Source organism: Bipolaris oryzae (genome assembly GCF_000523455.1).
Source record: "Bipolaris oryzae ATCC 44560 unplaced genomic scaffold scaffold_158, whole genome shotgun sequence".
In the NCBI taxonomy this organism is placed as follows: Eukaryota; Fungi; Ascomycota; class Dothideomycetes; order Pleosporales; family Pleosporaceae; genus Bipolaris; species Bipolaris oryzae.
This window is the reverse complement of record NW_006911434.1, coordinates 12,642-40,131: the sequence shown is the minus strand read 5'-3', so window position 1 is coordinate 40,131 and position 27,490 is coordinate 12,642. Positions and strand designations below refer to the sequence as shown.

Here is a 27,490-nt window from a genome sequence, read left to right as displayed (position 1 = left end):
ATTGAATCCATTTTACATACACACCATATACCCTATACATTGCGACTATAAACTCTGTCTTTTCTCGTACGTACCACAATCATATAGCCTTGGTGCCTCTTGGTCTCTGATATAGCAGGCCCAAATTACCTTTGCCTCCAATAGGCAATCCCTTTGCACCTGGCGCCAGCTCGTTACGATCTGGGCACTATCGTCCTGCTATACGGCGGCAAGATAGCAGCTTGGCTAGCGTCCCCCAGCTCGCAGATCCCTATGGCCGCTAGGCTACTACCAATGCAGCCCATCATGTAGTCATCCGCTTTGCAAAAAATTTGATTTTACTTTCTGGATCCGACACTACGGGGCCTAAGGCAATGCGCTAACATAGCCTTAGCCAAAACATGATATGAGCAGGGTTCTTGATTGTCGTCCGTGCAATTGACATGCCAACTGGCGCCAGTAATATCTACTTGGACACACTGAAACGGTAATTAGACCATTTTAACCTCGCTCCCCCCGGCTGCATTCAACCGATTGTTGCACATCCCGCAATGCATATCAACGTTTTCGGAACCCCTTCGGCATCCGGTCTTTTCCATACACTTTTTCTCAATTACCCGTCATTACCTGTCGGACCCAACTGCCCGCCCGCTCAAACACGCCGGCATTCCATGTATCACAAATTGCTTTAGCGCTGGCGCTCCGTGGACCAAACACAAAACAAGACATACACACACATTGCTCTCGTAATAGCACAATAGCCTATGTACTATCTACTCTACTTGACCACCATGAACCCGACACCATTGCGTGCATCCTGGCATGCTTTGGACAGTGCCTGCACCTCCGTGTCTGTCCATTGCACGCTAAGATTGTCCCATTTCTTCGTTGCAAACTCTCGCCGGTACTGCTGGTTCATGGCTTGCAGGCGTCGAATGTCTCGAGGGTCGCCCGTGCCACTGTACACAATAAAGGCCGTGCAGCGTGGCAGGGACTTGTAAACCTGGCTGATCCGCTCAACCGTTCTCGAAACAGCGTCGCCAAGCTCAGCGCCTTGTAGCTCCACATCTACATCATCATCATCGCCTTGTCGACAGAAGCCCATTCGCTCAAGCGCATTCTTACGAATCGCCTCAACATCTGCGGACTTGGCATCATCCCACCATCCTCGTGCAAGCTCAAGCTCCCGCAGACGGCCCCAGACAAAATCAATCTGGTCAGCAGTCCCATCTCTGCCCTCCGCTTGGCCCTTCAAGGTTCGATCAATGGCTTCCACCACTTCATCATCCGTCTTGCATCCTATCGAAACCTTAGCTTGACCACCGTGACCTCGGTTTGGATCACCCCAGTCAATGACCGCTCCCGCTCGATGGGCGTCGTTTGACTTTGGTCGCATGCTCCGTCCAAGTCTTTTGAAAATCGACTCGGCATTGGTGTCACTCGAGCCCCACCTCGGGCCCTTTTCACATTTTTGCTTGACCAGATCAAGACATGTTCGAGCGTCTTCTACACTGTCGTGGCCCTGTGAACCTTTCTGCACCTCGCGCTTGAGATACTTTTGCGCAAGCCACTTGAGCGACTGCTTATACGGCGGACCGCGCGGATGTGGATAGAGAATACCCGTGTCGACGATAAAGGGATGAGTCAGCTTGAGTGCATTGAGATCAGAGTTTAGCGAATGTCCCACAAGGATTGTGCGCGGAGTAACGAGGTCCAGTAGCTCCTTTTGTATGTCGGCGAGTGTGGTTGTGACATCCTGAAGCATGGCCGCTGTAATACCCGACCACTGCGTTAGATGGTCCTTGATGCCAATCTCGGGCTTGACAAGCTTATCCAAGACTACGTTGCCGTTCCAATCCATCAGACTGATGCGCGTAAGCACAAGCTCGTCGTTCTCGCCTTTGCACATTTCACAGTCTATGGAGAGGATCTGTCTCCCAGCACTCAGACTGCCTTGCTCTATCTCTTCTTCGGGCACTTGGCCTTCATCGAGATTTGTCACGTGGCTATCCACCCAGCCATCATCTGCAGTCTGGTTGGCGAGTTTCCTCCTCTCATGGTTAGCCTCCTTGGATTCGGGCGTCGCAAACATGGCTGGATGCAGTACATATTCGTTTTCCTGCTGCTCCATGAGCGTGGCGATATACTCGGTGATGCGTGTACGCTTGTTCTGCCAATGGCTTGAGTTCTGTGGCATGGGACCCTTGTGGTTGCCAGTCCTCTTCATTTGCTTTTCTTCTTGCGTCTTTGGAATCTGTGAGGTGAGCATGGTGTGAATGGGCGAATGGAGGCGCATGTACTGGTTGTTGCGGTGTTCTCCAATGGCTTTGATGGGCCACACATGCTCGAAAATGTCGGATAGAGGCTTCAGCGGTGCAGGCAGGCGTTCGGGCTTCAGACTGGCCGGGTAGAAGTCGCTGGATGAGATGGATAACCGCTTTGGCTGAGACTCGGTGGCCTCGTCTCCTTGGGCGACTTGTCCGGGCTGTGAGGCGGCTTCTAGGGCAACCTGTCCGTTAAACATGCCCACATCCAAACCCGGAACCATGAGCATAACGACCTGCTGGATATTTGCACGGCTTCGCACGGAAACCCACTGGGGTGCCGTTCCGTCAGCAAGTAGATACAGCACCAGTGCCTGCAGGTCTGTGATCTTGACATGCGAGTTGAGGCGTGCATGGTGCGAGTGCTCAATAGCCGGGTAGCTCCTCTGTAGCTTTCGTTCTTTCCTGCGCTCCTCCTTGGACAGATCTTCGTCCTTGCGCGCGCCTGAGGCATCTTGGGTGGGAGAGGGAGAGGGCGATGCAGAGTCACGTGAATTGTGATGCTTTCTTCTCTTGCCGACGACTGTCCAGCCTTCCGTAGCTTCGTCTGGCTCATCTTCGCCGCGCATGTGCGCCAAAGTCGCGCCCAACCCGACATCGACTGGACGCCGGTCGTCGAAAGCACTGCGTTTTCTTTTGGCCATGTCGCCACTTGTCCGGTTTGGCGAGGCGAGACTGGGCCGCTGCAATTGTGTGCAAGAGTCGTGTTGCGCGATGTTCACAAAATGTTTGCCCGTCGACCGCACTGACGTAACGCTAGCAGCAGGCGGCCCTTCCGCCCTCTCGACATTCACATTTGCATCTTGCCATTGCTTCTACACACACATTCCACGACTTGACCAGATGCATGCCTTTGGCTGGTACGATTCTGCATGCTTCAACTAGAGTCATTTGGTTCTAATATTAGGATTTTTTTTTCTCGCTGGGGAACAACCCCTTAATGCAAATTAGCAAATACTCATCCGGCTCTGGGAAGACGACCCACGGTATCCTTGTTGAGTGTCCTCAACCATCCGAGCATGCAATATACTGATCTTTTATTTCTCTACAGCATGGAAGCCAAAATGTTATTAATAGTTATAATAGTTTTAGGCTGGAGTTTCCTGTATTTGCGGCTACTGATTACCAGGGGCCCTTTGTCGACTTAGCGCATCGCAGTGGCTCCGATACGAAATAAGTAAGACCCGTAAGGCCACCTTGCTTAAGTTTCGGAACCGATCGTATTGTGGATCTCCGGAGCACAATCTATCCAAATCCGCAATAGTCACTTCCTGCTCGGCCCGGACGTGGTAGCCACATGGCTCTGGTTCTCTCCACACTATCTCATTGATTTTCACATGGCAACAGGCTTTACCGGGCAGGGAAACGGCAAGGCCTCGAAGGTTTGACACTTCATCGCTCCCCAGGCCTAGAATTCATGAGTCTGGACTCCCATTGACCGCAACACAAAAGGTCAGGGGCTTATTCATCCACTTTAACATTGCACAGATACGAACTGGGTCCAAAGGTTAATACCGCCAATTTGCGGTCGAGCATCTAGACAACTCGTGTGCCTCGGCACAACCCATCGAATACACTGTTTTCTTCAAACCAACACAAGGCAACCTGTTCCTGAAGTATTTCTGGAACAATGTCTGAAAATTGGCTGCACAATGCCTCGGATAGGTGCTCTTGTCACTGGTCCTTAGGCTCAACTATTACAGGTGGTTGCATAGGGAGCAAGACGCATTGGGAACGCAATTTGCACGGTCGTCCGAAGCCCCATGGCCAACTCATAGCTGCATGGAGCATATCCTAAATACTCCTACACCAAGCTCCGTGGACTATAACCTATGTGGCTCCGCGGACACTTGGCATATGTACATTTATTTTTTATTAGCATAACAAACAAGTGAATTGAGCTATGGCGCAAAGTTCATTCATGTTCCAAATGCTATACGACAAAACGTGTTGTGCGCCTTACCATGATCTGCGTTAGTAAGCCTAGTTCTACATTATAAACTACCCGTTTGCCTCTAGTCCCAACGCGCCAACAACACCTCTCCGAAACCTAACTTCCATACTGCTTGGCGTTGCAGCTGAATAAACTCACGTGCAGGCTTACACAGCGCACAATGGAGATGAAGATGCTCAGAATTGTATCGCAGGGAACTATCGTGAGATCCTTCAGGAGCAAAAAGGTCTTCTACGTACCACACATGCCAAGCCAGTGGTGTCATGGTATGTATCAAAAGAGAAGTCGTTAATCAGGTATCAGGATGAACTCCGATAGACAACTCAATATAAATATTAATCACAGTTGTCTCTTTCTCCTTCACAACACACAGCATCTGATTCCCGCATCCTCAAAACTCACAGCTTCTATTCACATCAAGTTAACCGGTAAAATTCCACCGGCATTTGAGCTTCACAGCTCAATCCCAAGACCAAAGAACTAAAACTTTTCAGAACCCCAACATCAATCACAATGTTCGCCTCCGGTTGGAAGAAAACCCTCAGTGTCGCAGCCGTCGTGCTCGCACTCTCCAGCGGCCAAGTCCTCGCAGCCTGCACCGACGGCCCTGGATGGACCCCTGAAGAATTTGCCGAATACCAGTCCCTCAACGACACCACTGGCTGGGCCGGCATGGAAAAGCTCGCACAGTGCACCATCGACGCCGACGAACTCACTCCCGCCGCACCCCATGGAAGGTTCGAAGCTCGAGCTGGCGGCCGCGAGTGGCAGGGTTACAGCTCTAATGGATGCTCTGGCGCCAAAACCGCTGTCACGTCCGGCTTTGGATGCGGTGTTTGCGTCTCCGCTTCCAACTTTTATTTCTACAGCGGTTGGCTGTGGAGGGAGCGCGCGGCGAACCCTTATCCTACTGCTGATTACTATACTCAGTCGGGTTGCCGTGGAACTAAGCTTCATCACCAGGGTATTGAGGGTAGCCAGACGACATCTTGCAACAACGTCAATCGCGCTGCGTCTGTTATTCTCTACCAGGGTTGTTAGTTGGAGTCACGAAAGAGTTGGATATTGATGCTGAAAATCAGGAGGCGGAGGAACAGGGTTGGGGGGTGGAGGATGTGTAGGAAGGGTTAAGAGCGCTTTTGGACATTCGTTTATACATACTTTTCGCAATTTTTGTATCTTTTGCAATTGCCGAGTGGCTGGAATGTACTGTTTAGGCTATCAGTCAATTTAAAAGATCTTATAACTCGCAGTGACACGGAACAAATGTGTGCAGGGCTTTAATCATCTTGTCCTAATTTCTAGTTCCTATTCTACCAGATCCTGCTTACGTTCAGATCTATGTAAACTCTTTAATCAAGTAACAAAATGAAACCATATTGGTGGTTGCCAGTTAGAAAATGTGGGTGACCTCAAGTCCAAAATGTTTCCCAATATGTGGTGAGCGAATGATAACAACATGGTTTTCATGCTATTTACTGAAATCAGGTATTGCACATCGGATTAGTAATACCAAAGATGCAGAAGAAATCGTGTTTGTTGTAAAGATTAGCACTGTTTATTTTACTCTGGAATGACATGGTCTTTGGCATCGACACCCGCTTTCCATCGATAGGTCGATGCAACATGCTCGTCCGGAGGACCTGTCTGTCCCTTGGCTCCATAGAAATTCTCTCGGTAAGTACCACCGGGAACTGCATAGTCATCCCAAAACATTCCACGCTTTCTCAACTCTGGTAGCAGTAGTTCTGAAACATCTTTGAAGGATTGAGGAAAGAGCGCATATGCCTGTGCATGTGTTAGTTCAATATCAACGCTCACAAGAAAGTTGACTTACGATATTGAACCCATCGACATCGGCTTCGTCGACCCATGTTTGGAAGCCGTCTGCTATCTGTGATGGAGTTCCGACAAAAAGAGGACCGATTCCGCCAATGCTGATATGCTCTGCCACTGTGTGCTTAGTCCATTTGGATGTACCGGGCGAGAAACGGGCGAAGCCCTCCACTGTAGACCGCACCGCATTGCTATCAACGTGGCGCAACTCCTCTTCGTCACCATACTTTCCCAGGTCGATCCCAGTCCAGCCACAGAAAAGTGCCAATGCACCTTCTAACGACGCATACTTCCTGTACTCCGCAAGTTTTGCTTGTGCCTCCTCTTCTGTCCTGCCTATAATGGGAGTTGCAAGAGCTAGAAACTTGATGGAACGCCCATCTCTTCCAAACTGCGACGATGCAATCTCCCTGATCTCAGCAATGTTACCTTTGCACACAATGGGCGCGTGCGCAGAAACAAAAATGGCTTCTGCATTTTGCGCCGCAAAAGATTTGCCTGCTTTCGAAGCACCCGCTTGCAGGATCAACGGAGTCCGTTGTGGACTAGGCTGGCAGATATGCGGACCAGGTACCTCAAAGTACTTGCCCTTATGATTGATCTGTCGGATCCGATCTGGATCAGAGAACATACTCTTCTTCAGATCTCGAACAACAGCATCGTCTCGCCAAGACGACTCGAAAAGCTTATACATGACCTTGACATACTCTTCAGCTTGGGCATAGCGTTCATCGTGCTACACAAGTCAGCGACATACTGTTATCAGCAAGAACACCTACTGGCAACTGCTCTTTCATGCCCATGTTCCTCGCAGCGGAGTCCAGATAGCTTGTCACAATCTACTAAAATTAACAGGAGTATCTTTGGTCGGAGTCGGAGTTGCTTACATTCCAGCCTAGTCTGCCAAGAGTCAGTAACTGAATCAGTATATAGGGAAGAAGAATATTCGCAACATACCGGCCCTTTGTCAGATGATCAACAGTAGATAGTCGTCGAGCCAAATGATACGGCTGCTCATAAGTAGTCGACACTGTCACGCCAAAACCAATGCTTTTGGTCGCTGCAGCCATTGCACTGACAACTGCTAGCGGCTCGTTGACTGGCCACTGCGCAGCTGACCTTATTGCTGCATCAAGATTGCCATTGTACACATCGTAACCCCCAAGAACATCAGCTATGAAGACGCCATGGACTTTGGCCTCCTCGAGTAGCTTTGCAAGGTCTACCCAATGGTCGATGTTATTGAATTCATGAGAGCGGTCGTCAGGATGTTTCCATAACCCTGGTGACTGATGGCCACTGCCTGTACAGAATCCAGAGTTAGTTCTCCAAATCTTTCTCCAACTGTCATATACAAAGTATACTGATTCTGATAGGATGTAGCGTGTATCAACCTGGACTTACACATTTCCACAAAGGCATTTATGATCAACTTCTTTTTAGGCTTGTCGTCGCCATTCTTTTGCCTCCCATTTTTCGTAGCTTCACCACCATTTGCTCGCTTTCTTTTTGCCATGTTTAGCGGTTGTAGGTGTCCGGAGTTTGGCTGTTCAATCTCGCCGAGGCACATGCGAGTAGGTTGAGGCGGATGATGTGATTTCACCCGCCTTTAACGCCATCGCTTATCTGTAAACTCTAACAACACTCGAGCCAGGATACAGTAATCCGAACCGCTACTTCTCAACGCTCTCCTCCGATATAGGAATTACTCCACTATTGTAGTACATTTCTGGTAATGATAGTTCGGCCCTTCGCTGCCATCTTACCCCGCTGCCGTGTCACGCCAGACTACTCCAACATGGCGACAACCCTCTTACTCCACCCAATGCCTTCTTTCCAGGGACGCACGCACGCAGGTCAAATGCATGTTTAGCCTGTCTAGCATACGACGCACTATGACGAACCTTTATGACGGGACGCGACATGCGTGGGGCTGTCGGCAAGACACTCACACAGTATGACTTTGGCGCGGGTGCAGGAACTTTGAATGACCTTAAAATGTCTCACTGAAGCCATTGATGTTACAACTAACGATGGAATCAACAAAGAAGCGCACACGAAGCTCCGCAGCGCAATCGCCTTCGAGATCCTCACCTGGGAAGAGAGCGAGAACACAGAACCAATTTCAACAGAGAACATTAGTATCACTACCACCTTCAGAACAGCATGCACTGCTGTTACATGCAGCCCGCCAGCCATATGACCTCACAACCAGTCACGCTACCCCAGCCATCAAACTTGGGAATGAACTCCTGATCAAGGTTGAAGCGATTGGGCTGAATCCGATTGACTGGAAAGCACCGTAAGCCTTGAACCTGGTGGCGCCGCTCCTGTTTTCTCTCCATCTCACATTCAACAGTGATTTTGGTTTCGGAATTCCGACACTGCCATATATAGCAGGTCGAGAATTCGCTGGGACTGTTATCAAAGTAGGAGACGAAACATCGTCGCGTTTAAAGCCTGGCGATGTTGTAACTGTACCGTCCACTGATTATCGCGATCTCCGCAAAGCTGCATATCAACAATACAGCATCGCTTCGTCATTCAACACAATCAGGATCCCAAAAGATATTTCTATCAACTCTGGTAGCATCCTCGGTGTTGCTTTCGTATCAGCCATCCTCGCCTTAGGAATATGCATGGGCGTCAACTTCAGCAGTATCGAAAATGGTCCTGATCTCCTCAAGATGGTACGAGACCTAAACCCTGAAGTACTTCCTGCAGACATACGTCAAGAATGCCTCTCCAGCATCTCGCACACTGAACGTGCCAATCCCGGGGATTTCCTCGTAGTCTGGGGCGGCAGCTCAACCTGCGCCCACGTAGCAAAGCAACTCGCCCGTCTCGCAGGCCTCAAAATCATCTCCGTAGTCGACACGGCGAAGCATGGACTCAGACTCTCAAACACCGACCACATCCGCAGCGACCTGGTTGTCGATTCGCACGATCCGCAGCGAGCAATACAGATTATCCGGGCTAGCACGGGTAACAGCGCACGCTTTGGCTTCGACACAATCGGCAAGGAAACGGCTACGCACCTCCTTCATAGCCTGGCGCATCCAAGCGAGCATGCTAAGCATTTGGACCGCGCGGGGGCAAAACCCCCAACTCCACCGTCTACCCCGCTTGGGGAAAGCCCGCAGATTACTCGCTCGCATCTAGTGGGTATGACCGGATTGCCTAAAAAGGACGTGCCGGCTGGTGTGGCATTGCATAGTGTCCCTATAAAGCTTTATCATGAGGTACCCGAGGTAGGTGAAGAGATTAGTGCTTGGTGTGAGCGGCTGTTGATCAAGGGTCTCTTGGTGCCGCCGGATGTCGTGGGGGTTGTAAAGGGTCTGGGTGAGATTAATGAGGGACTGAATAGAATGCGGAGGAGAGAGATTAGTGGAGGAAGATTGGTAGCTGTGCTTGACTGATGACTAAGGGGAATCTTTGCATTCAATTGGTAATACGGAAAAATTGACATAGGCGTTGGCGGTATAGTGCATCTTGTTCAATACCAAGGTCGTTTATATAGTTGTTTAGGTATTTGCTTGAGGTTGCAATGATCTAAAGAGTGCCTAACAGTTTTCCACGCGGAAAATAGTATTACGAATGCATTTCTATTCTCAAATCTACAATACCCACTGGCAGTTCTCGCTCTAACACCGTTCTACCAAGTCTCACTACTATCCCTTACTTTCCCACCTCCGGCGTTGCATCCTTCGCAACAACCCCCGAATCCACCTGCTCAATCGCCGTCAATTTCTTGCCAAACTCCTTGATTACCAACCACGCCGGCAAAAGCGAGACTCCCCACAATGCGAAATTCCAGTAAATCGCTCCCACCTCTGCAAAAATCTTGATACTGGTGATACCATAACTGACCGCCTGCCACGCGCTCTCCGTGCCTCTGAGAAGCGCCGCATATCTAATAACTTCCTCTTCATTCTCCGCCAGATTACCAATGACAAAGTACAGGAACAGGTAGTTGATTTGGAAACCGATGGTCAGGAAGATGAAGACTGTAAAGGAACGGCCGAAGCCATCAGATACCCAGTCGTAGGTTGGTCGTGAGTCGCGGAACTCCGTGACGAGAACAGTGGCCCAAATCCACCATGCGCCCTGCAGCGTGGCGATGACGGCGAAGGAAGTACGGGCGCGAATTCGTAGCGCAATGGAGGTGCGATCGAGGTAGGTGCCGAGAAGGTTACCGCAGATCACGGCAATGATGCCTGAGAGGAAGGAACCAAGGGCTCGGGCGCGGACTGAGAACCAGACTATAATTGTAAAAAATTGATTAGCTTTTTGCTTTCAAAATAAAAGAAAAAGAGGGTTTCGAGGGAAACAAAAGTGTAACTTACGAGCCAAGTAGGTAAAAAAGACTGCCTCAGCGAACACAGCCTGCCCAATCCACAGCACAATGAGGAGAAACCTCCTCGTGAAAAACAACCTCCCCGTCTCCTTAATCTCAAACCACGGATCCTTTGCAATCTTCAATTCCACCTTCTTGCCATCCTTTCTCTCTACCTTATCAGGACTATTCAAAAAACAGCCTACAACCGGTCCGATACACTGCAACGCAATGAAAATCTGATAAACAGTATATGTGACTTTGCCAGCTTTGTCACGTTTCGAATTCAACCCAAGATTGATTGCGCCGCCGAGAATCTGGCCTCCGAGACGGTACGTGAGCCAGTATCCGAGGGCTTTTCCTTTGTTCCAGGGTTCGGGGTATGCGATTGCGATTGCGGCTTCGGCCATCCAGAAGACGCCTGCGGAGATACCGCAGAGGGAGGAACCGAGGTAGACGAACCATTCTGTGCCGTATCTGTTGTTTGTGTACTATGTGTACTGTCAGCATCACATGTACTGGCAGACAGAAAAAAATGTGAAAAAGATGGGACTTACGAGAGCAGCTGCGTATGGCGCATATCCAATTCTAAAACAACGTTAGTTTGAATGTAAAGGAATGGCATTGGGCTGGAAAGAGAGCAACTCACGTTCCAAAAATCAAAGCACCCTTGATCCCGATGTACTTTACAAGCACGCTGCTAAAGTAACAACTAACCACCATCAAGCAGAACGTAAGCGCATTTCCTGCGTTCACGAGATGCGGCGATTGGGCGCCTCCAGCACCCAGACTATTCATCGCACCCCATATTCCCGGCGCGCTGAAGTTGCAGAGTCCGAGAATTGTGATGTTGAAGAATGTAGAGCGGTACCATCGCACTGTACTAACATTAGATATTTCGAAACAAACAAAACATTGAAAAGCACGACGAACCTGGATGATCCCTTTTCCCATATTTAACATCACTTGCCGATTCTATCGACGAAACCTTGTGATCGTCCGCCATAGTTGAACAAATCGTATATATGTATATATCCGTTTTGCAAAAGAAGACAACAACAAAGTGGACAAACCCAGTAGTCCTTCCTGTCAAGAAGAAGGAGAAGAAAAAAAGAATCCAGGCAGATCCCCCTCCTATCTATCTACTCAAGATAACAAATAACAAGCATCATTCCAAACCCAACTAACTCATCCATATCCCGCCTCCATATCCCGTGTCTCGCGCGCGACCAAAAAGCCTAGCCCCATGCCCTGACCAGATGTGCGAATACTAGGTCGCTGTGACGTGCTTTTCCGCTCACATCCACACACACACACACACACACACAGAGAGAGAGAACACTCCACCGGCCGAGTTAATCATTTTTCACTTCCGCAACCACATAACAAATAATAATACTTCCGAATTTCGGCAAACTTTAATTTTTCTTTTGTTCCCTTGCGCCGCACATGCTCCGTTGGTTCCGCATGTGAGCAGCGGACTACTTGCACGTACCGAGTCGGGCCGATTCCGGGTGGGAAAGTAGTACGTTGGCGACAGTATGGGCGGACAGCACGCCATTTTGCAGTTGTGGCCAAGGGGAGGTGTTCGTTTGCTGACGGGTATGTCAGGGCGGGGCAGAGGAGAGCGCGGGGGGGTTGCTGTTGGAGTAGGTAGGGGGGTGGGGTGGAGATGGGGAGGATGACGGAATAGATAGGGAAATGTCGTGATTGGAGGTATTACTGTGGATGGTAGTACCGTACTGCACGGGCGGATGGAGAAGAAGGTAATGTTAGTCATGTTAGTAGGTATATTTGTAGTGGTGAGTCTACGCGCTGTTTTTTTTGGGTGTGCGAGGGAAGAAGCGGTCAAGACGTAGGGAGGCACAGAGATGATGGGGATAGAGAGTTTGTATTGATCAGAGTCTATAGTTGGTGCAAAGTAAAGTATGTACGGTATGCAAAAGGAGCGGAGCCACGGAATGAGAAACCGTTCAATTCTTCTTCTGCGAGCCTGGGAGATCCCACCAAAGTTCGTGAAGATTTCTTAGGTCGACGTCTTGAGGTGGCTTAAGGTAGGAGGTGATGTCCACCGATGGATCCAGTTCAGCTTGCGTGTACCCATTGCCAAAGTACGTGAATCGGTTGCCTTTGTCCTCTCTTTCATACTCCCAGTCTTCCCAGCGTGGTTCGCGTCTGATGATAGTAATGTGAGCTGCTGAGCCAGGCCAAAGCCCGTGAATGCGCTGACCAGGGAGACCGCCATTATTCCACGATGAGCAGTTATCTGTTAGCACTGTAGTTGGGAAAAAAGCGTCGCAGTAGTCGACAAAGTCGTCAGTGGCTTCTTTCGATGGTGCAAGAGACTTGATTCCTTGAGAAGAGACCTTGCGGAAGACTTTGGCGAAATAGGCGAGTGATGTTTCCACACCTTGTGGGACGGTGCCAGAGGGCCCTGTGGCATGGGGACCAGCCAAGAAAAAGAGATTCGGGAATCCAGGAGTGGCAAGTCCCATGTATGTGTATGGGAAGCCCCATTTTCCATCGGGTTTCCAGGCTTTGTTCAGATCTTCGCCATTTGCTTTGATGGGAAATGGAGGGACCAGATCCGTATTTGCTCCTGTAGCGCAAAATATAGCATCGAATTCATAATGCTTCCCATCTACTGTTTCGATGCCAGTGGGCGTGAAGCGTTTGATGGGTGTTTTAACCAGTTCAGCATTGTCTTCGGTGAGTGACTCAAGGTAACCTGGCCCGGGTGTCAAGCGCCTGCAATGCGGCGAGAAGTCTGGGATTAGACCATCTAGAAGTTCTGGTTTCTTTGCGGTGCGTTTCTTCATAACCTCGGTGAACTGCTCCTTTATTCCAGCGTTTTCTTTAGAGCCGCGCACCATTCCGCGAAATCCTCTCCAATATCTATCCTCCAGTTCTTTGCGGAATTTCAGGTACGTTTGGGGATCCTGGAACGACTTGCGCTTTTCTTCAGGATATGGCTGTGGCTCAAAGGTACGCTCGTCGCCCGCCCATGATGTTGCAATCCATGTGGGATTTCGCACAAAGTGTGTGACATGTTTGGATATCCGTTGCAGGTTTGGTACGACCTGAATGCCACTTGCGCCGTTTCCAATAACCGCAACCTTTTTGCCCTTGGGGTCGAAAGAATTGTCCCAGTTCGATGTGTGTCTCAAGTGACCTTGATACTCGTCCAGGCCAGGGTAATTGGGCAGCTTCCATGCATTAAATCTTCCGACTGCGGCGATGACAAAGTCGAACGTCTCGGTTGATGTCTGGCCGTTTTCGAGATTATGCACCTGTAGATTCCATTGGGACTTGGAATTGTCCCATTCTGCTTCGTCAACGCGATGTCGCAGTTTGACATACTTGTACACATCATGCTTCCTCGCCTGCTCTTGCCAATAGTCACGGATCTCAGCACCCTGGGCGAAAATCTCGGACCATTGGGTGTTTGGCGAAAAGGTCGATTGATAGACGTGAGCAGGTATATCACACCGCACTCCAGGATAAGTGTTTTCCAGCCATGTCCCGCTCTAGAATTTTGTTAAAAACGCAGAGATGTGTGGTGAAGTGTAAACTTACCACGTCGCTATTCTTCTCAAAGATGGTCAACTGAAGACCAGGGACCTTGGCCGGCAGCAAGATACCAGCACTAATGCCTGAGAGCCCAGCACCAATCACACCGACTTTGATCTCTCGCACACGGTCAATGTGGCGATTAGGATCAATCTGGAATCTTGAAACGGGGTATGGTATGTTCAGGCTTGGGTGATTAGGTGTATTCACATTCTCCGTTTCTGCTGGGGGTGCGAGGTGCCCTGTAAGCTGCGCAACGCGTTGAGTGGATGTCGCTGCCCTGGCTTCTGGCGTTGTTTTGTCTGCATCAGGGATTACTGAGTTTCGCGCCATTGCTAGATATTAATGGCGAGTGTTGGGTAGTAGCAATGGTGTCTGAGGTGGCGACACTTTGATGTTCCTGGCTTGTACAACGTTTCCCAGGCTGAAATACATAATGTACATATGTCTGTGAGTGGCTCATGGCATCATCTCGGTTATGCCGCTATCGGGTTTCCGTCGTGCATAGATAGGGAAGCACGCCTTCTCCCCACCTGGTGACGGAATGGCCAAAGAGCCTCCGACCCCGCCAAGCATGGACATGCTTACCTGGGAAATTGGAGTCATCGGTAAGAACTTGACGGGCTCAGGAATCCTGAGGCTTGATAATGAAGCTTGGTAAAGGCTTTCAAGCTCGAGGGACCGGATATCGGCACACTGGCGCGTGGGCTGACATGGCATCTCCACACTCCATGTTTTACCCCGCGAGCTTAAGCGGACGACATGGCTTCGGGGAAGTCGATCTGGGGAATGTAAAAATAAATGTGTGTATTTACATGCTAAAAGCAAGTGATTGAGCAGTTTTTCTAGAGCTCGTTGCTCATGAGTCGCTGGCTATGTTGTTATGGGTGGCGGTTTCCAGCGGTTCCGAAGTTCCGACGTTCCGAATCATTGGCAAGAAGCTTCTTCCAACGCTCCTCAACTTTGAGCATCCCGCAATACATACAACCTACCTACCTCTTCGTCCTAACGTGAACAACCTTTCTTTTTTCTCACATGGCGGTGGTCAAAGACAACGTTTAGGATTACGTGAGCGTCTTGCGGGGAAATGGGCGGTATGCTTACTACATGAGCACTGGCTTCGGCGCCGACGCGTTAGAGTTTCAGAGTAAGTAACTCGTGCTCCTCTGCTCGATATCGACTGTCGATCACAACGCGTAGGCGGTTTGAAGATGAACGAGTAGTTCGCCCAATCTGGGTCCAACACATGCGATTGGGGATAGCGTCACATGCAGGTTACGACTTGGAGTGGTGCTACTTTACTGCTTGATACTAGTACATCCTCACCTTCACCAAAGACGCGGTTTCGCAGCTAGTGCAGGCTCCATCCTTTCGGCATGGGCCCTTGGCTGCGGGCCTTTTGTTGATGCCGACGAAACCCATAAAGCCTCAGGCCCAGCACCTCAGTGCTCGTCATCCACGCTGTCGGTGACCCCCGCAACTCACCTTGATTGCGCCCAGTACCGCTACCACAGCCAAGTATCCCAGTAGCCCAGCCGAGCCATCATTGGCCCCCCACAAGGAGCCTCGATGAAGGTTTTGCTCACTTCTGACTGGATTGTCGATCACTGGCAGAACTTCGGCCAAGCCGAGATTTGGGCAATGAGACGTCTTGCGTACGTTTCCGACCGTGGGTGGGTGGAGGGTAGGAGCGAGGCAGACCAGCAGAAGGATGCACTACCTCGGCGCCCACACAATGGGTAGTAGGGTAGGGTATCGTATAGCATAGTGAAGGCGCAGCTCGGATAAGAGCCCAGGGCCGGGATAGGGTGAAGGACGGGGGCCACCAGGCTCGGCGTGCTCCGTTGCAACGTCGAGACCATCCAGTGAACGCCATCGATATTTTCCAGAAGTCCCGTCGGGAGATACACGTGGGGAAACCATTGGAGAAGAACCGCAACGCTGGTGAGATGGATTCCAAAGAGATGACGGGCGGCCACAAGCGAGCCCACGTTCTAGTATCGTTCGCGCTCATTGGCCAGGTGGACTACACTCAGCTCTATCCCGCCGGTCCGCCGCCATGCCTGCCAAGCTACAGCCAAGGCCCGCCCAAGTGACAGAGGAGGTGTTGGCATCGGCTTGATGTCTCTTTTCTGTCTGATCAAAACCGAGAAGCATGTCAACATTCTCACGCTCCACACATGTTGCCAATGAGAGGCCTGCTTTGAGCACACGTTCTCTTGGCAGGACCTCTCACGTTGCGCCTTTTGAGTGGCGGCCGACTAAGGCATGCAACTTTCTTGCATGCAGTGTCATTCTGTAGGTATAGTTCGTTCCCTGAGGTTGCTGGGGTGGTCCCGACGAATACGGCCTGGAAGCACCGTACATGGCCGAAAATGTGATATGGGCATATATATACATCTGACCCAATCTCTCTTTTGATCATCATCTCAGCACTCCTCACTTGCTCACACGCAGCCTGTATCCAGAGAGGATCCGCCAAGATGCCGCGTCTCACGCAGTACAACTATGTCTTTGCCATAGGCACCTTCTTTGCCATGCTCGATGCATACAACAACGGTGCTAGTACGTACCAAGTCGCCCAAGCACCCATAGGATACAATGCTAACTTTTTCAAAGATGATGTTGCCAACGCTTGGGCTACTTCTGTTTCCTCCCGTTCAGTTTCCTACCGCCAGGCCATGATCCTGGGTACCATTTTCGAGATGGTGGGTGCCATCACTGTCGGTGCCCGTACCGCCGATACCATCAAGAACGGTATCATCCCTACCAGCGCCTTCAAGGGTGATGCTGGTGTCCAAATGTTGGCATTCACCTGTGCCCTCGCTGGTGCCTCTCTCTGGGTCATGTGGTGCACTAAGCACTCTGCCCACGTCTCGTCGTCCTACTCGCTCATCTCCTCGGTTGCTGGTGTCGGTGTTGCTGTCGCAGGTGCTTCTCAAGTCCAATGGGGATGGAACAAGGGCAAGGGTCTCGGTGCTATCTTTGCTGGTCTCGGAATGGCTCCCTTGGCCTCTGGATGCTTCGGTGCAATCATCTTCATGTTGATCAAGCTCATTGTCCACATCCGCAAGAACCCCATTCCATGGGCCATCTGGACCGCTCCCTTCTTCTTCCTCATTGCTGGAACCATTTGCACACTGTCCATCGTCTACAAGGGATCGCCCAACCTCGGTCTTAACAAGAAGCCCGCGTGGTATGTCGCTACCGTCACCATGTCTTGCGGTGTCGGTCTCGCCGCCCTATCCTTCCTCTTCTTCGTCCCCTACCTTCACGCCAAGGTCGTTAAGCGTGACGCCAATGTACGCTGGTGGCACGCACTTCAGGGACCTCTTCTGTTCAAGCGTCCCGCTCAAGACAACGCCGACGCTGCCGTTGTTCCCGACTACGCTGTCGTACAGGACGATGATGAGATCACCCTCGAGCACAACAACAGCGACTCTGAGATTGGCACTGGTGCTGAGAAGGGTACCGTCGTTCAGGAGCAGCGCCAGCTTACTTACAAGGAGCTCGTTCAGCAAGGTGAGGACCGCTTCCACGCCAAGCTCAGGGCTAAGACTGGACCTCTCGCCTGGGCTATGCGCTACCTCCACGAGAACAAGATCGAGACTGGTGAAATCTACGAGAAGAAGAACATGATCATCACTCTCAAGCGCATTCCCGCCCAGCTCGTCGTCGGTGCTCTCTACGGTGTAAACTACGACATCCACGCTGCTCAGAGTGGTATCCACGGTACTCCCGAAGGAAAGCGTATGGAGCGTGTCTACGGCCACGCCAAGAAGTACCCCAACGAGGTCGAGCACACCTACTCTTTCGTCCAAGTCATCACTGCCTGTACTGCCTCTTTCGCTCACGGTGCCAACGATATCGGTAACGCTGTCGGTCCCTGGGCTGTCATCTACAGCGCCTGGAACACCGGCGAGGCTTCCCGCTCCAAGGCTCCCGTCCCCATCTGGCAACTCGCTGTCCTTTCTGCCACCCTGTCTCTCGGTCTCATCACCTACGGTTACAACATCATGAAGGTCATGGGTAACAAGATCACCTACCACTCTCCCAGCAGAGGTATGTTTCTCCCCAAACAACACTTCCCCCCCCTCCTCTTTTTTTTCTCGCATCATTTTTACTAACTCGCTCCCAGGTTGCTCCATGGAAATGGGTGCCGCTCTTACCGTCCTCATCTTCTCGCAATACTCGCTCCCCGTCTCAACCTCCATGTGCATCACTGGTGCCACAGTCGGTGTCGGTCTCTGCAACGGTACTTATAAGGCTGTCAACTGGCAGCGTGTTGGTCTCCTCGTCTTCTCCTGGATCATGACCATTCCCATTGCTGGTACGATTGGTGGTCTTTCCATGGGTATCGTCCTTAATGCTCCTCACTTTACTTCTTAATATGTTACTCCCTCGCCTTTTTGAGGTCAAGGGGATGATATTTTTTTACTTGTCATGATACGCATGGGTTGTATAGTACTAGAACGAAAGTGCTTTTCGAATTTATCGACTGGATAGACATTGTCTTTGCGATGATTGCTTGAGTGAAGTTTTTTGTGATGAAGGGACTGGCGGGTGTGTGAGATTTAGTAGTAGGCTTTGTCTGCACCAAAAAAAAAAGTCATGTTGAATATCTCAGAATTTTTCACATGAAAATGTGTATATACGCGCTTGGGCACGAGTGTAACGTGACTGTTCTGGAGTTAGTATCTCAGTATGTATTACCCTGTAGCTTCATCTGGCAGATACCGTGACATGCACTTAGTCCATGCCCATTGCACAAGTGAACAGCGCTTGTCATCACATATACAATTTGTTAACATTACTTCGTGCAATATACACGTTCTAAATATATTTACACTATCCTCCCTCTCCCCCCCCACTCACCTCTCCCCAATCTCAATATTCTCATACACCGCCACCCCTTTCCCCCTGAACGAATTCGCCGCACCCGACGACGACACAAACGTCTGTTTACTCCCACCTTGTTGTTGCTGACTTGTATCGTCGGATTTGTACCAGATACCGATGATGCGCTTGGCTAGGTAGTGGATCTGCGGGAAACACGTTACGGCGATGCTGAGGAAGGCTTCGATGGCGGACCATTTTACGACGGGGACGTTGGACCCTGATGGTGTGGGGTTAGTGGGTTGAAAGGTGGGGCTGCGAAGGGGGGGGGTGAGGGACGAACAGGATCGGTTGTAGGAAAAGTCGGATTCGAGAAGGATTGCTATTCGTGTTACAGATGTGCCTGTTATGCTGTTTTTTTCCAATTGGGTAAGTATGGTGAAATGAAGATATCCGCGAAAGGGTTGGGAGAGATAGGTTTCCGGGGGTGCTTACAGGAAACCGACGCAGAAAACGAGTAAAACGCCTAGTTTTCTCTGCCAAGTGATTTTCAGTTGAAGTAATCTGGGTATTGGCAGAACCGTGATGATGCCGTCCATGATGACGTTTGTGATGTTGAAGGCGTAGTTCAGGTTGTTGCGTTGGACGCTGCAGATTGGGTTTTCGGGCTGGGGTATTAGGGTGCCTTGCCACTGTTGCCAGACGAAGGAGATTGGGAGGCACTGAAGGAGATGGGCTAGAAATATGGATATCAAGAGACATGTGCATATTCCGATGAAGAGGTAGGATAGTTGATGGATCCGGCCTATTGGGAAGACTCGGAGGTAGAAAGTTAGAACGGTGATTTTAGTCATAAATGTGAGGGTGACGTAGCCAAGCTCCTGCAAAGTGTAGTACTGTTTGGATTAGCATGGGTCGTGTGTTTGCTTGGAGGGAATTTATACTTTGACCACGTCAGTAACCTTATGAGGTTTGAGCATCCATGCATCTTGACCTAGGCCAGAGTCAATTGCCAAGAGGATGACTGCAAGATAGGCTGCAGCTAGTGGCTGTGTTGGGAATCAGTATCGCAATTCGAAGCGTACAGTCAGGGTATACGAACTACAAGTGCTGTCGCGAGCCAATCGTCAATGCCCCATTCGACAGAGAGAGGGGGCAAACGTGTGATGAATCGTAGTATCAGGGCTACAAAAGCGATGGAAGCTACAGCGATCACCTCGTTGAATAGTGGGGCTGCCTGATTTCGGATTGGATTGTTGCACGTGGAATGGTACAGGTAAAGTCCTTCTGTTACTTTTGTTAACACGACTACTTTGATAGAGGGGATTGTAAACTAAACAAACCGTAATAACCAAGGACTGGGCAGAACCACGCGAGGCAAGTGTCAAGACCCTGTGCAATATCTGGAATTGGGCAGAAACACGAAGGGTCAAGAGGATTGCATCCGGTCATTTCAAGATATCCGAGAGTGCATGCTTTCTAGGTGACGTCAATGTCAGCTTGGAATCGAAAGAGCACTGGTCTCGTTGGCTGACTGCAAAGGCAAAAAGATTGTAGTGTAAGCATACCGCGCATTGAGGAATTTCATCAAATACACCACCAACTGTGACGTTCAAAAACCACCTCTGTCTGAAGCCATTGTCTCCTGGGCTTTGTGCTTTTACACTGCAAATACTAATTGCCAAAGCAGCAACAAAGGCAAGCAATCGCATGTTTTCCCAGTAGCCGCAGATGACACCGCAGACCACGGGGGACGCAAAAAACTTTCAACCCGTCACTTGGATGAACGAAAGCTTGGACCAAATGACGTAAAAGAGAGAGAGAGAAAGAGAAAGTCAGCAATAATATATCCGACCCACAGAACTCCAAAGAGCAACAAAGACAAGGAGGGAAATCCGGGCAAAGGGTTAAGTTGCTTATGGGGATTAGAGAATGCTAAATGCGACGTCTTTCGCCCAAAACTGTGCTAAAAAAGATGAAACTCGCAGGGCTCCTCGCGAACAACCTAGCGGGCTTCGCCCCATTACGTTTCCCCCAATCCCCTTCATTGCCAAACCCAAGCGAAAAAAAAGAAGTACACAAGTAGATAAAGTAGAGGGAAAGTCATTCTCCGTCCTAGTGTAGATCGATATCTACTCCTACTGTCAGCACCATAGAATTCCACCCCAGTGTGCAGCGGGACGCCTTAACATTTGTGGCTTTATTTTTTCCATCGCAGGATCGACTGCCGTGTTTTGGGGGTCCAAAGCTAAGACGTTTGGTGGAGAACCACTCGCTGTTTTTCTTTTCAGGAGCCGAGACACTTCGTTGAACGGCTTTGTCAAAACGCCTCCAGGGACCCTGCTTTGCACTGTCATGGCGTTTTGGGGTCATTTTTTCTTCTTCTCCGCGATTGCTGATTCGACGTCTGTTTTTTGGCATGATAAGGCTGGATTCGGCACTTGGTCAGTTGGCGCATGCGTCATAAATAAGATTTGTTTTTAATGTTTGATGAAGAGGTCGAAAACGATATCGCCAGTTACAGACGCAGTATGGGTAAACGAGATGGATGATTTGTTGAGCATTGCATAGCATGCATATGTATGTGCGTATGTGTGTGACTTAGAGGGGCGTTGTTGCATCTTTGTTTTGCGGCAGTCGAGCCCCCATGTGGAGACGTTTGAATGCATTGTTATCGCTGACACGAAATGAACATGTATGCTTTTTGTTTCAAAATACCGTTAAAATCGATCGGCGCTCGACTGGGGCACGGCAGAAGCAATGGGGATGGCTGTTAGTGGTCAGCATGGGTACATGTTTCCGCTGCCGTGTTGCTTATGGTCAACGTCTCCATCTTAGTCGTGGCTGTCACAGAAAGATGCATGACAGCCTTAGCACAGCCAGCCATGGACGCGCTTGTGGAATCTGGACCTGGGTTCAAATATGACTTGTACTAGCAGATGGGCTGTCATGATCGGGCCCCTGGACTACCACGTGTTGCCCAACGGGAATCTCCCCAGCCGTGCACGCCTGTGCCAAGCGGTACCTGGAGCCAGGCACATCACCGCCCGTACTGACAGCACACGGCTCAGGGCCAGAATAACCTCACCAAGAAATCTTACCAAGAAATTACCAACAGACTGGCCATGCTCATTGGCTCATTGGCCTGTATCGATCTTTTGCTGTATGTTCGGAAATTTTCAAATGCTCGCTTTTATATTGCGATGCTGATCTAACCACTCAATTACCTACAGTTTACCCCTTCTGCTATCGACGGCTTGTCTCAGCTTCTTGATCACATCACCAGGGTCTGCAGCGCCAAAGACAGCGCTGCCCGCAACAATGACATTGGCGCCGGCATCAGCAGCCTGATCAATCGTCTTTTCGCTCAAGCCGCCGTCAACTTCAATGTGTAACTCGGGATACTTTTGTCGGAGAGCAGTTACTTTGGGGAGTTCGGATGCCATAAAGGACTGACCACCAAAGCCAGGTTCTACCGTCATGACCAAGACCATCTGGCAACGTCAGCATTCATGCTTGGAACCATGCGGTACTGCGCAGTGCCACTGTTGATTCGTGAGGTTATTGATCCTGCAGCGGGAACAGCCAGCGGCGTAGGCGGCCGAGGGCCGATGCATCGAGTTGCAAAGGTTTGCATGCTTAAGCGCCGCCACAGCGTGCCGCCGACACCCAAACATTGTCAGCCCTATCAGCCTCGGACTGGTCGACCACATTGGCGGCCCGTCTGACCAATATATACCGCGCGCATTCCCATTGTGCTATTGATTCCGGTGGGCGTAGGGGTGGCAGTGCAGGGAATATAAACTTACATCAGGTACCTCTTCCTTGTTTGGGCTGTCCAATATCTCCCACAATACGTCAACGGGCGTGCTTGGCTTAATGGCAATACCGGCTTGCATGCCCTCGGCGTGTATGAACCGAATCAGTTCTTTTGGCGATGTTTTTTGGTCCGACTGTGTGCTGGGTGAGTCTGCAGCAGTAGACGACACGGCGGCCTCGTAGTGGAAGCAGTAAAGGTCGCAACCGGCCTTCTTGAAGTCGCGGACCCAGCGCTTGGGCTCGGCAATCATCATGTGGCAGTCAAAGGTGCCCTTTGCATATGCCGTGGCGGGGCGGTCAACGTGTGAGCGGATCTTTGTGACAACGGGGGCGCCAAACGTCATGTTTGGCACAAAGTGGCCGTCCATGATGTCCACCTGCACATCGTGTCAGTCGCGAGGCTGGCGGGGCTGCGGCTACGGCTACGGCTACGGGGCGCATACATGAAGCCAGTCGGCGCCCTGGGCAATTGTGTCTGAGCAAGCCTTGCCCAGCGCTCCAAAGTCGGCGGACAGGATAGAAGGCGCAATGATGGCGGGCGGTGACATGGCTGGTGAGGTGTGTCTGGGTGTGTTCGCCTTGGGTAATGGCACCAATGGCAGAGAGGGCGCGGTTGGGGCGGGATTCTAGAACGGATATGTAGGTTTGTAGACTGCGTCTGTGCTGTGCTGTGCTGTGCTGTGCTGTACCCGAAGCTCACGATAGATAGCTTTTTGGTGTTGTGACGACATGGCCCAGCGTCACGCCTGCCCCGCCCCGCCCCGTCAATGCCCCGCCCGCATGCTTGGCACGCCTTCACCGCACAGCAAGCCACTTGGACACACGACAACAGCAACATGTAAAGTACTTTCTCGCATACGCATGAAGTCGCTATCACCTCGCCAAACTATATTCCAAGGCTGGCGGTCAGACGGGACGCACTTGGCAGCACGAGATGGGCTGCTCCAGTGGGCGACTATGCTGTCCAAGCAATGCTCGCCGTTTGATTGGCCCGCCGTGCACAAAGCGAGAGCTGCAAATAGCACAGCCCGGCGCGTAGACAGCAAAACATCCAACCACATGGGACACAAGACGGCCTTGCTAACCCGCAACAGCTAGCCTCTGGTAAACACCATCTGCTTGTAGGCGTTGTTGGCCCAATCATGCCCTTCTCCACCGTGGTCACCATGTCGTGGCCACTATTGAACCGCCATTGTCTCTCCACTCCCTCGCACCGTAGCTCGGACAAATCCAACGAGTAGCCAGCGTCTATGTGCAATATATCCCATCGTCGCCGCGCCCGCGCCGCATTCCCTCTTGCTGTCATTCACTTCTAGCCCTTTTCCGAGCCTCCTTTCCCTCGCAAAGCCTTCGTTGATCGAAGCATTCCCCAGTTTTTCTAGTAGGCTGTTGACCAGCGCAGTTCAGGGCTATAGCCCAAACTAATATCCCCATTCTCTTCGGCCCCCGGTACTTCGGTATTTGCATCCTTCTCACCTACGCCGCAATCCCGCCTCCTCGGATTTCAAAAGTATCTTTAGTAATAATTGCAAGAGGCGGTGCTCACGGCCCCCCCAAAATATCATGATGCCCCAGATGCTCCAACCTGCAGTATACCATCCTGCGGCCCCCAGCACCAGGGTACCCTCCAACCATGCCTCGTCTCCGCTGGACCAGAGACAGGCACTTAATAATACCACACACGACGACTGTCCCATCCCCCCTTACTACCTTGCTCAAAGACACTCGACCTCTTCGGCATTCCAGACCAGTCCTACCTCGCCATCGATCGTCGACGACTTCCCTACCCCCAAGGCCCGCTTGTTCTACATGTCTCAACAGTCATCACCGCCCTTGCCTACCCACTCGGCAACCTTCCCGCCACCGAGCCGACAGAGCCGTACCGACAGTGACTTTGACTCGTTGTACGACATCACTGATGATGAAGCAGAGGTGCCTCTTCACGCATCAGCATCAGTCAAGAAGCTTGCAACACAGCCAAGGAGAAGGCGCTACCCATCCATTGTCATCCCCTCGCCATCTGCTTGGCCTACTATTGAGAAGTTGAAGAGTGCCAACTCGGCCATGCCCGTCACTCCCTCATTGATGCTCACTCCTTCACGCCGTTTCCTCGACATGATCAACTCCCATAATCTGCAGGTGCCAGAGCACTCAGCCGCCCCGTCCTTGGACGGCAGCCTCACATCAGAAGAGATGGACAAGCTCAGCTGCCCAGCTACTCCAATATCACAGCGCAGGTGTGGATCCCCCTCAAGCTCCGACTCGTGGGGTCCTGTCCAACTTGACCTTCAAGCCATGGAGACGCTGCAGCACCTTGGCAACTCCCCTTCCACTGAACAGCACGACGCGTCAAGGCAACAAGAGCCAGGAACAGGCGCGACAGGAGGTGAGATGCGCGAAGTTTCTCGGCCTAGTCTCGGCCTCAACATCCCCTCTGCCTTTTTCGGAAATGGATCTTCTGGTAGTACTCCCATCTCTGCTCTCTCGGTCCCATCACCAGGCGGCTTCTTCTCTTCACTGCAATCGACTGCTCGTCACACATGGAGCATTCCCAAGCGACAAGATTCTATCCCAAACACTTCCACTGCTGAGAAGTTCTACAATCTTCCATGGGAGAGGGAGAGCCGCAGAAACACCTCTCCACACCCTGGGCCAGCGGTACCAGCTCCTCCACGCCGAAACTCTACTCTACAAGGATCCACCCTTGATGGTTTTGAGGAGCCACTGCCAACATCACGACCGGTCATACTCAGCCCGACTGACGAAAACGTTGAGATTAAGGAGATCAATCCTAGCAAGACTGTGTTCCAGTACAATGAGAATTACAACGCTGAGCTTCAAAAGGCATCTTCTGCGAATCTTGAGATGACAGGTCGGTGGTTGGAGGAACAAGATGAGCTACAGGCTGCGCTCCGCGATATCAACGACATCAGCTCGCCCAGCCTCTCCAGCGGAACCCACAGCCGCGGCAACTCACTCGATAAGGCTGTGGTCAAGAAATCAGTCAAGTTTGCGGATGAGCCGGCCAAGTCGCCAGTGAAAGAGTCAGCTGCTGAGCCAGTTACAACCTACGTGCAAGGCCTTGAGTACCTCCGCTCTCGTTGCCAGAAGAAGGATACGTTCATTCACCGCCAGACGCGGGCTGAGGCTCTGCATGTGCAGCGTCGCTGCAGTCCATTGGCGCACCGTGATCAGCTTCTCGGCAAGTTTGAGCTCAGCCAGCCGGATCGTCCAGCACCACCACGACCAGTGTCTGAATTCTTTGTCAATGACCCGACTGTTTTGAAGGAAAGAATTGCACGTGCGCAGATGGAGCGCCAGGCGCTCGACCAGATGCTGCCTATCCACTGGGTTCTGCAGGCACAAAAACAACTCAATGGAGGCAGGTTGTTGAGCAAGGCTGCTGCACGACGGGTTACGCGTGCCAGTGCGCCTCGCATTCTCGACATTGGCGGCGTTGCGGCCAACGACTGGGCATGGGATGTTGCATACGATTTCCCATACGCCACGGTGATTACAGTTTACACAGAGGGCAACAACATGTCTTCGAACGTCAAGGGCCCAAGTAATCACAAGCACATGACCGTCCCCAACTTGTGGACTCTTCCCTTTCCCTCGGGCCACTTTGACGTCATCTCGGCGCGCACACTTTACGAGCTTCTCAAGACCAGGAAGCCCATGGGCAGGTCGTCGGACGAGTACGACTTGTGCCTGAAGGAGTGCTATCGATGCCTGAAGCCCGGAGGCATTCTCGACTACTCGCTCATGGACGCAGACGTGGTGCACGCAGGCCGCAACGCGCAAGCCATGGGCGTCGAGTTTGGCTTCAACCTAAAGACACGCGGCTATGATGCGCAGCCCACCAAGGCTTTTCTCCCGCGCATCTCCAAAGCCGGATTCAAGGAAGTGCAAAGAGCTTGGATGTTTCTGCCCATGGGCAAGACGGCCGCTAACTGGCGCGATACGCTTGCGGTTGGCGCTGAGCCGAAGCACCAAGAACGTAGGATTGCGGAGGATGGTAGTATTGAGGTTGAAGACGCGCCGGTGCTTGGCACGACTATTGACGCTGCGATGCTGACTGGTATTGTCGGTAGCTGGGCGTGGGAGAGGTGGTTGTTGAGATTACAGATGGAGATGGGCAAAGACGAGGACAAGTTGCTTGAGGGGGTAGTCAATGTGCTAGAAGAAGGTGCACAGGGCCACTCTGGATGGAGGACGTTGACTGGTTGGGCAAGGAAGTAAGTGATTTTGGAACTTATTGGGGTTTGGAGAAGAGAGAGAGAGGGGACGTATGAAATGATGTTTTACGATGGGATTTGGTAAAGGGAATTTTGGAGTTGGATATAAGGGTATGTTGGCTGGACACGACAAAGGATTGATACCACATTGACTTTTCTTTTTCTTTTGTAAATCACCACATTTTTCCTATGTTAGACAGATTACTTTTCTCTTTTGTAAATAAATTGATAAAAAGCAACACTATATCAAGACACATGAGATTTCAAGAAATACGTGATGAAATTGTTTGTCAGGCTGAGAGTCAGTGAGTGGAGGTAGTCGAAGCCAATGCCAACCTGGTTTTAACCTCGACGTTGGCTGGCGGCCACCTTTCTTCCCCCCCCCCCCACACGGTCCCTGCGCAACCTTCCGTCACTCCGCCCGCCATCCAACACCAAAAGTCGCGACAACGACACGCCTTCTCATTAACTCCCCCACCCCCAACCTTCCGCACCGCTACCCCAACACACGCGCCACCTACATCAATTCTCTGGCTGCGCCTCTCGCCCACAATGTTATTCTTCAGGTCCGTCCCTCACCCCCCCCCCTTTCCCCTCC

General features: G+C 51.1%; 10 protein-coding genes across 10 annotated transcripts; 5 read left to right on the top strand and 5 right to left on the bottom strand.

Annotated features, from left to right (window-relative positions):
• Window positions 1-4,770: 4,770 nt before the first annotated feature.
• COCMIDRAFT_104591 (uncharacterized protein) lies at window positions 4,771-5,298 on the top strand (the record flags this gene model as incomplete). Its single annotated transcript, XM_007693275.1, has 1 exon — window positions 4,771-5,298. The coding sequence occupies one exon, from the start codon at window positions 4,771-4,773 to the stop codon at window positions 5,296-5,298; it is 528 nt and encodes a 175-aa protein (XP_007691465.1).
• A 522-nt stretch (window positions 5,299-5,820) lies between these two features.
• Window positions 5,821-7,609, bottom strand: COCMIDRAFT_8340 (uncharacterized protein; the record flags this gene model as incomplete). The annotated part of the gene is made up of 6 exons (XM_007693261.1): window positions 5,821-6,045; window positions 6,095-6,829; window positions 6,873-6,932; window positions 6,981-6,993; window positions 7,051-7,396; window positions 7,498-7,609. 6 exons carry the CDS (start codon window positions 7,607-7,609, stop codon window positions 5,821-5,823), a joined length of 1,491 nt encoding a protein of 496 aa, XP_007691451.1.
• Window positions 7,610-8,126: 517 nt separating this feature from the next.
• COCMIDRAFT_39870 (uncharacterized protein) lies at window positions 8,127-9,512 on the top strand (the record flags this gene model as incomplete). The annotated part of the gene is made up of 2 exons (XM_007693269.1): window positions 8,127-8,395; window positions 8,453-9,512. 2 exons carry the CDS (start codon window positions 8,127-8,129, stop codon window positions 9,510-9,512), a joined length of 1,329 nt encoding a protein of 442 aa, XP_007691459.1.
• Window positions 9,513-9,771: 259 nt separating this feature from the next.
• On the bottom strand, window positions 9,772-11,435 carry COCMIDRAFT_29291 (uncharacterized protein; the record flags this gene model as incomplete). The annotated part of the gene is made up of 5 exons (XM_007693266.1): window positions 9,772-10,355; window positions 10,440-10,920; window positions 10,987-11,017; window positions 11,079-11,307; window positions 11,363-11,435. 5 exons carry the CDS (start codon window positions 11,433-11,435, stop codon window positions 9,772-9,774), a joined length of 1,398 nt encoding a protein of 465 aa, XP_007691456.1.
• A 967-nt stretch (window positions 11,436-12,402) lies between these two features.
• COCMIDRAFT_8337 (uncharacterized protein) lies at window positions 12,403-14,332 on the bottom strand (the record flags this gene model as incomplete). Its single annotated transcript, XM_007693260.1, has 2 exons — window positions 12,403-13,956; window positions 14,006-14,332. 2 exons carry the CDS (start codon window positions 14,330-14,332, stop codon window positions 12,403-12,405), a joined length of 1,881 nt encoding a protein of 626 aa, XP_007691450.1.
• A 1,236-nt stretch (window positions 14,333-15,568) lies between these two features.
• COCMIDRAFT_29289 (uncharacterized protein) lies at window positions 15,569-16,095 on the top strand (the record flags this gene model as incomplete). The annotated part of the gene is made up of 2 exons (XM_007693265.1): window positions 15,569-15,654; window positions 15,768-16,095. 2 exons carry the CDS (start codon window positions 15,569-15,571, stop codon window positions 16,093-16,095), a joined length of 414 nt encoding a protein of 137 aa, XP_007691455.1.
• Window positions 16,096-16,482: 387 nt separating this feature from the next.
• On the top strand, window positions 16,483-18,388 carry COCMIDRAFT_104633 (uncharacterized protein; the record flags this gene model as incomplete). Its single annotated transcript, XM_007693274.1, has 3 exons — window positions 16,483-16,564; window positions 16,619-18,061; window positions 18,138-18,388. 3 exons carry the CDS (start codon window positions 16,483-16,485, stop codon window positions 18,386-18,388), a joined length of 1,776 nt encoding a protein of 591 aa, XP_007691464.1.
• A 482-nt stretch (window positions 18,389-18,870) lies between these two features.
• Window positions 18,871-20,547, bottom strand: COCMIDRAFT_39866 (uncharacterized protein; the record flags this gene model as incomplete). Its single annotated transcript, XM_007693268.1, has 7 exons — window positions 18,871-19,115; window positions 19,179-19,246; window positions 19,331-19,731; window positions 19,780-19,884; window positions 19,938-20,122; window positions 20,179-20,314; window positions 20,404-20,547. 7 exons carry the CDS (start codon window positions 20,545-20,547, stop codon window positions 18,871-18,873), a joined length of 1,284 nt encoding a protein of 427 aa, XP_007691458.1.
• Window positions 20,548-22,062: 1,515 nt separating this feature from the next.
• COCMIDRAFT_104605 (uncharacterized protein) lies at window positions 22,063-23,202 on the bottom strand (the record flags this gene model as incomplete). The annotated part of the gene is made up of 3 exons (XM_007693273.1): window positions 22,063-22,329; window positions 22,645-23,031; window positions 23,098-23,202. The coding sequence occupies 3 exons, from the start codon at window positions 23,200-23,202 to the stop codon at window positions 22,063-22,065; spliced, it is 759 nt and encodes a 252-aa protein (XP_007691463.1).
• A 1,015-nt stretch (window positions 23,203-24,217) lies between these two features.
• COCMIDRAFT_104604 (uncharacterized protein) lies at window positions 24,218-26,896 on the top strand (the record flags this gene model as incomplete). Its single annotated transcript, XM_007693272.1, has 1 exon — window positions 24,218-26,896. One exon carries the CDS (start codon window positions 24,218-24,220, stop codon window positions 26,894-26,896), a length of 2,679 nt encoding a protein of 892 aa, XP_007691462.1.
• Between the last annotated feature and the right edge of the window lie 594 nt (window positions 26,897-27,490).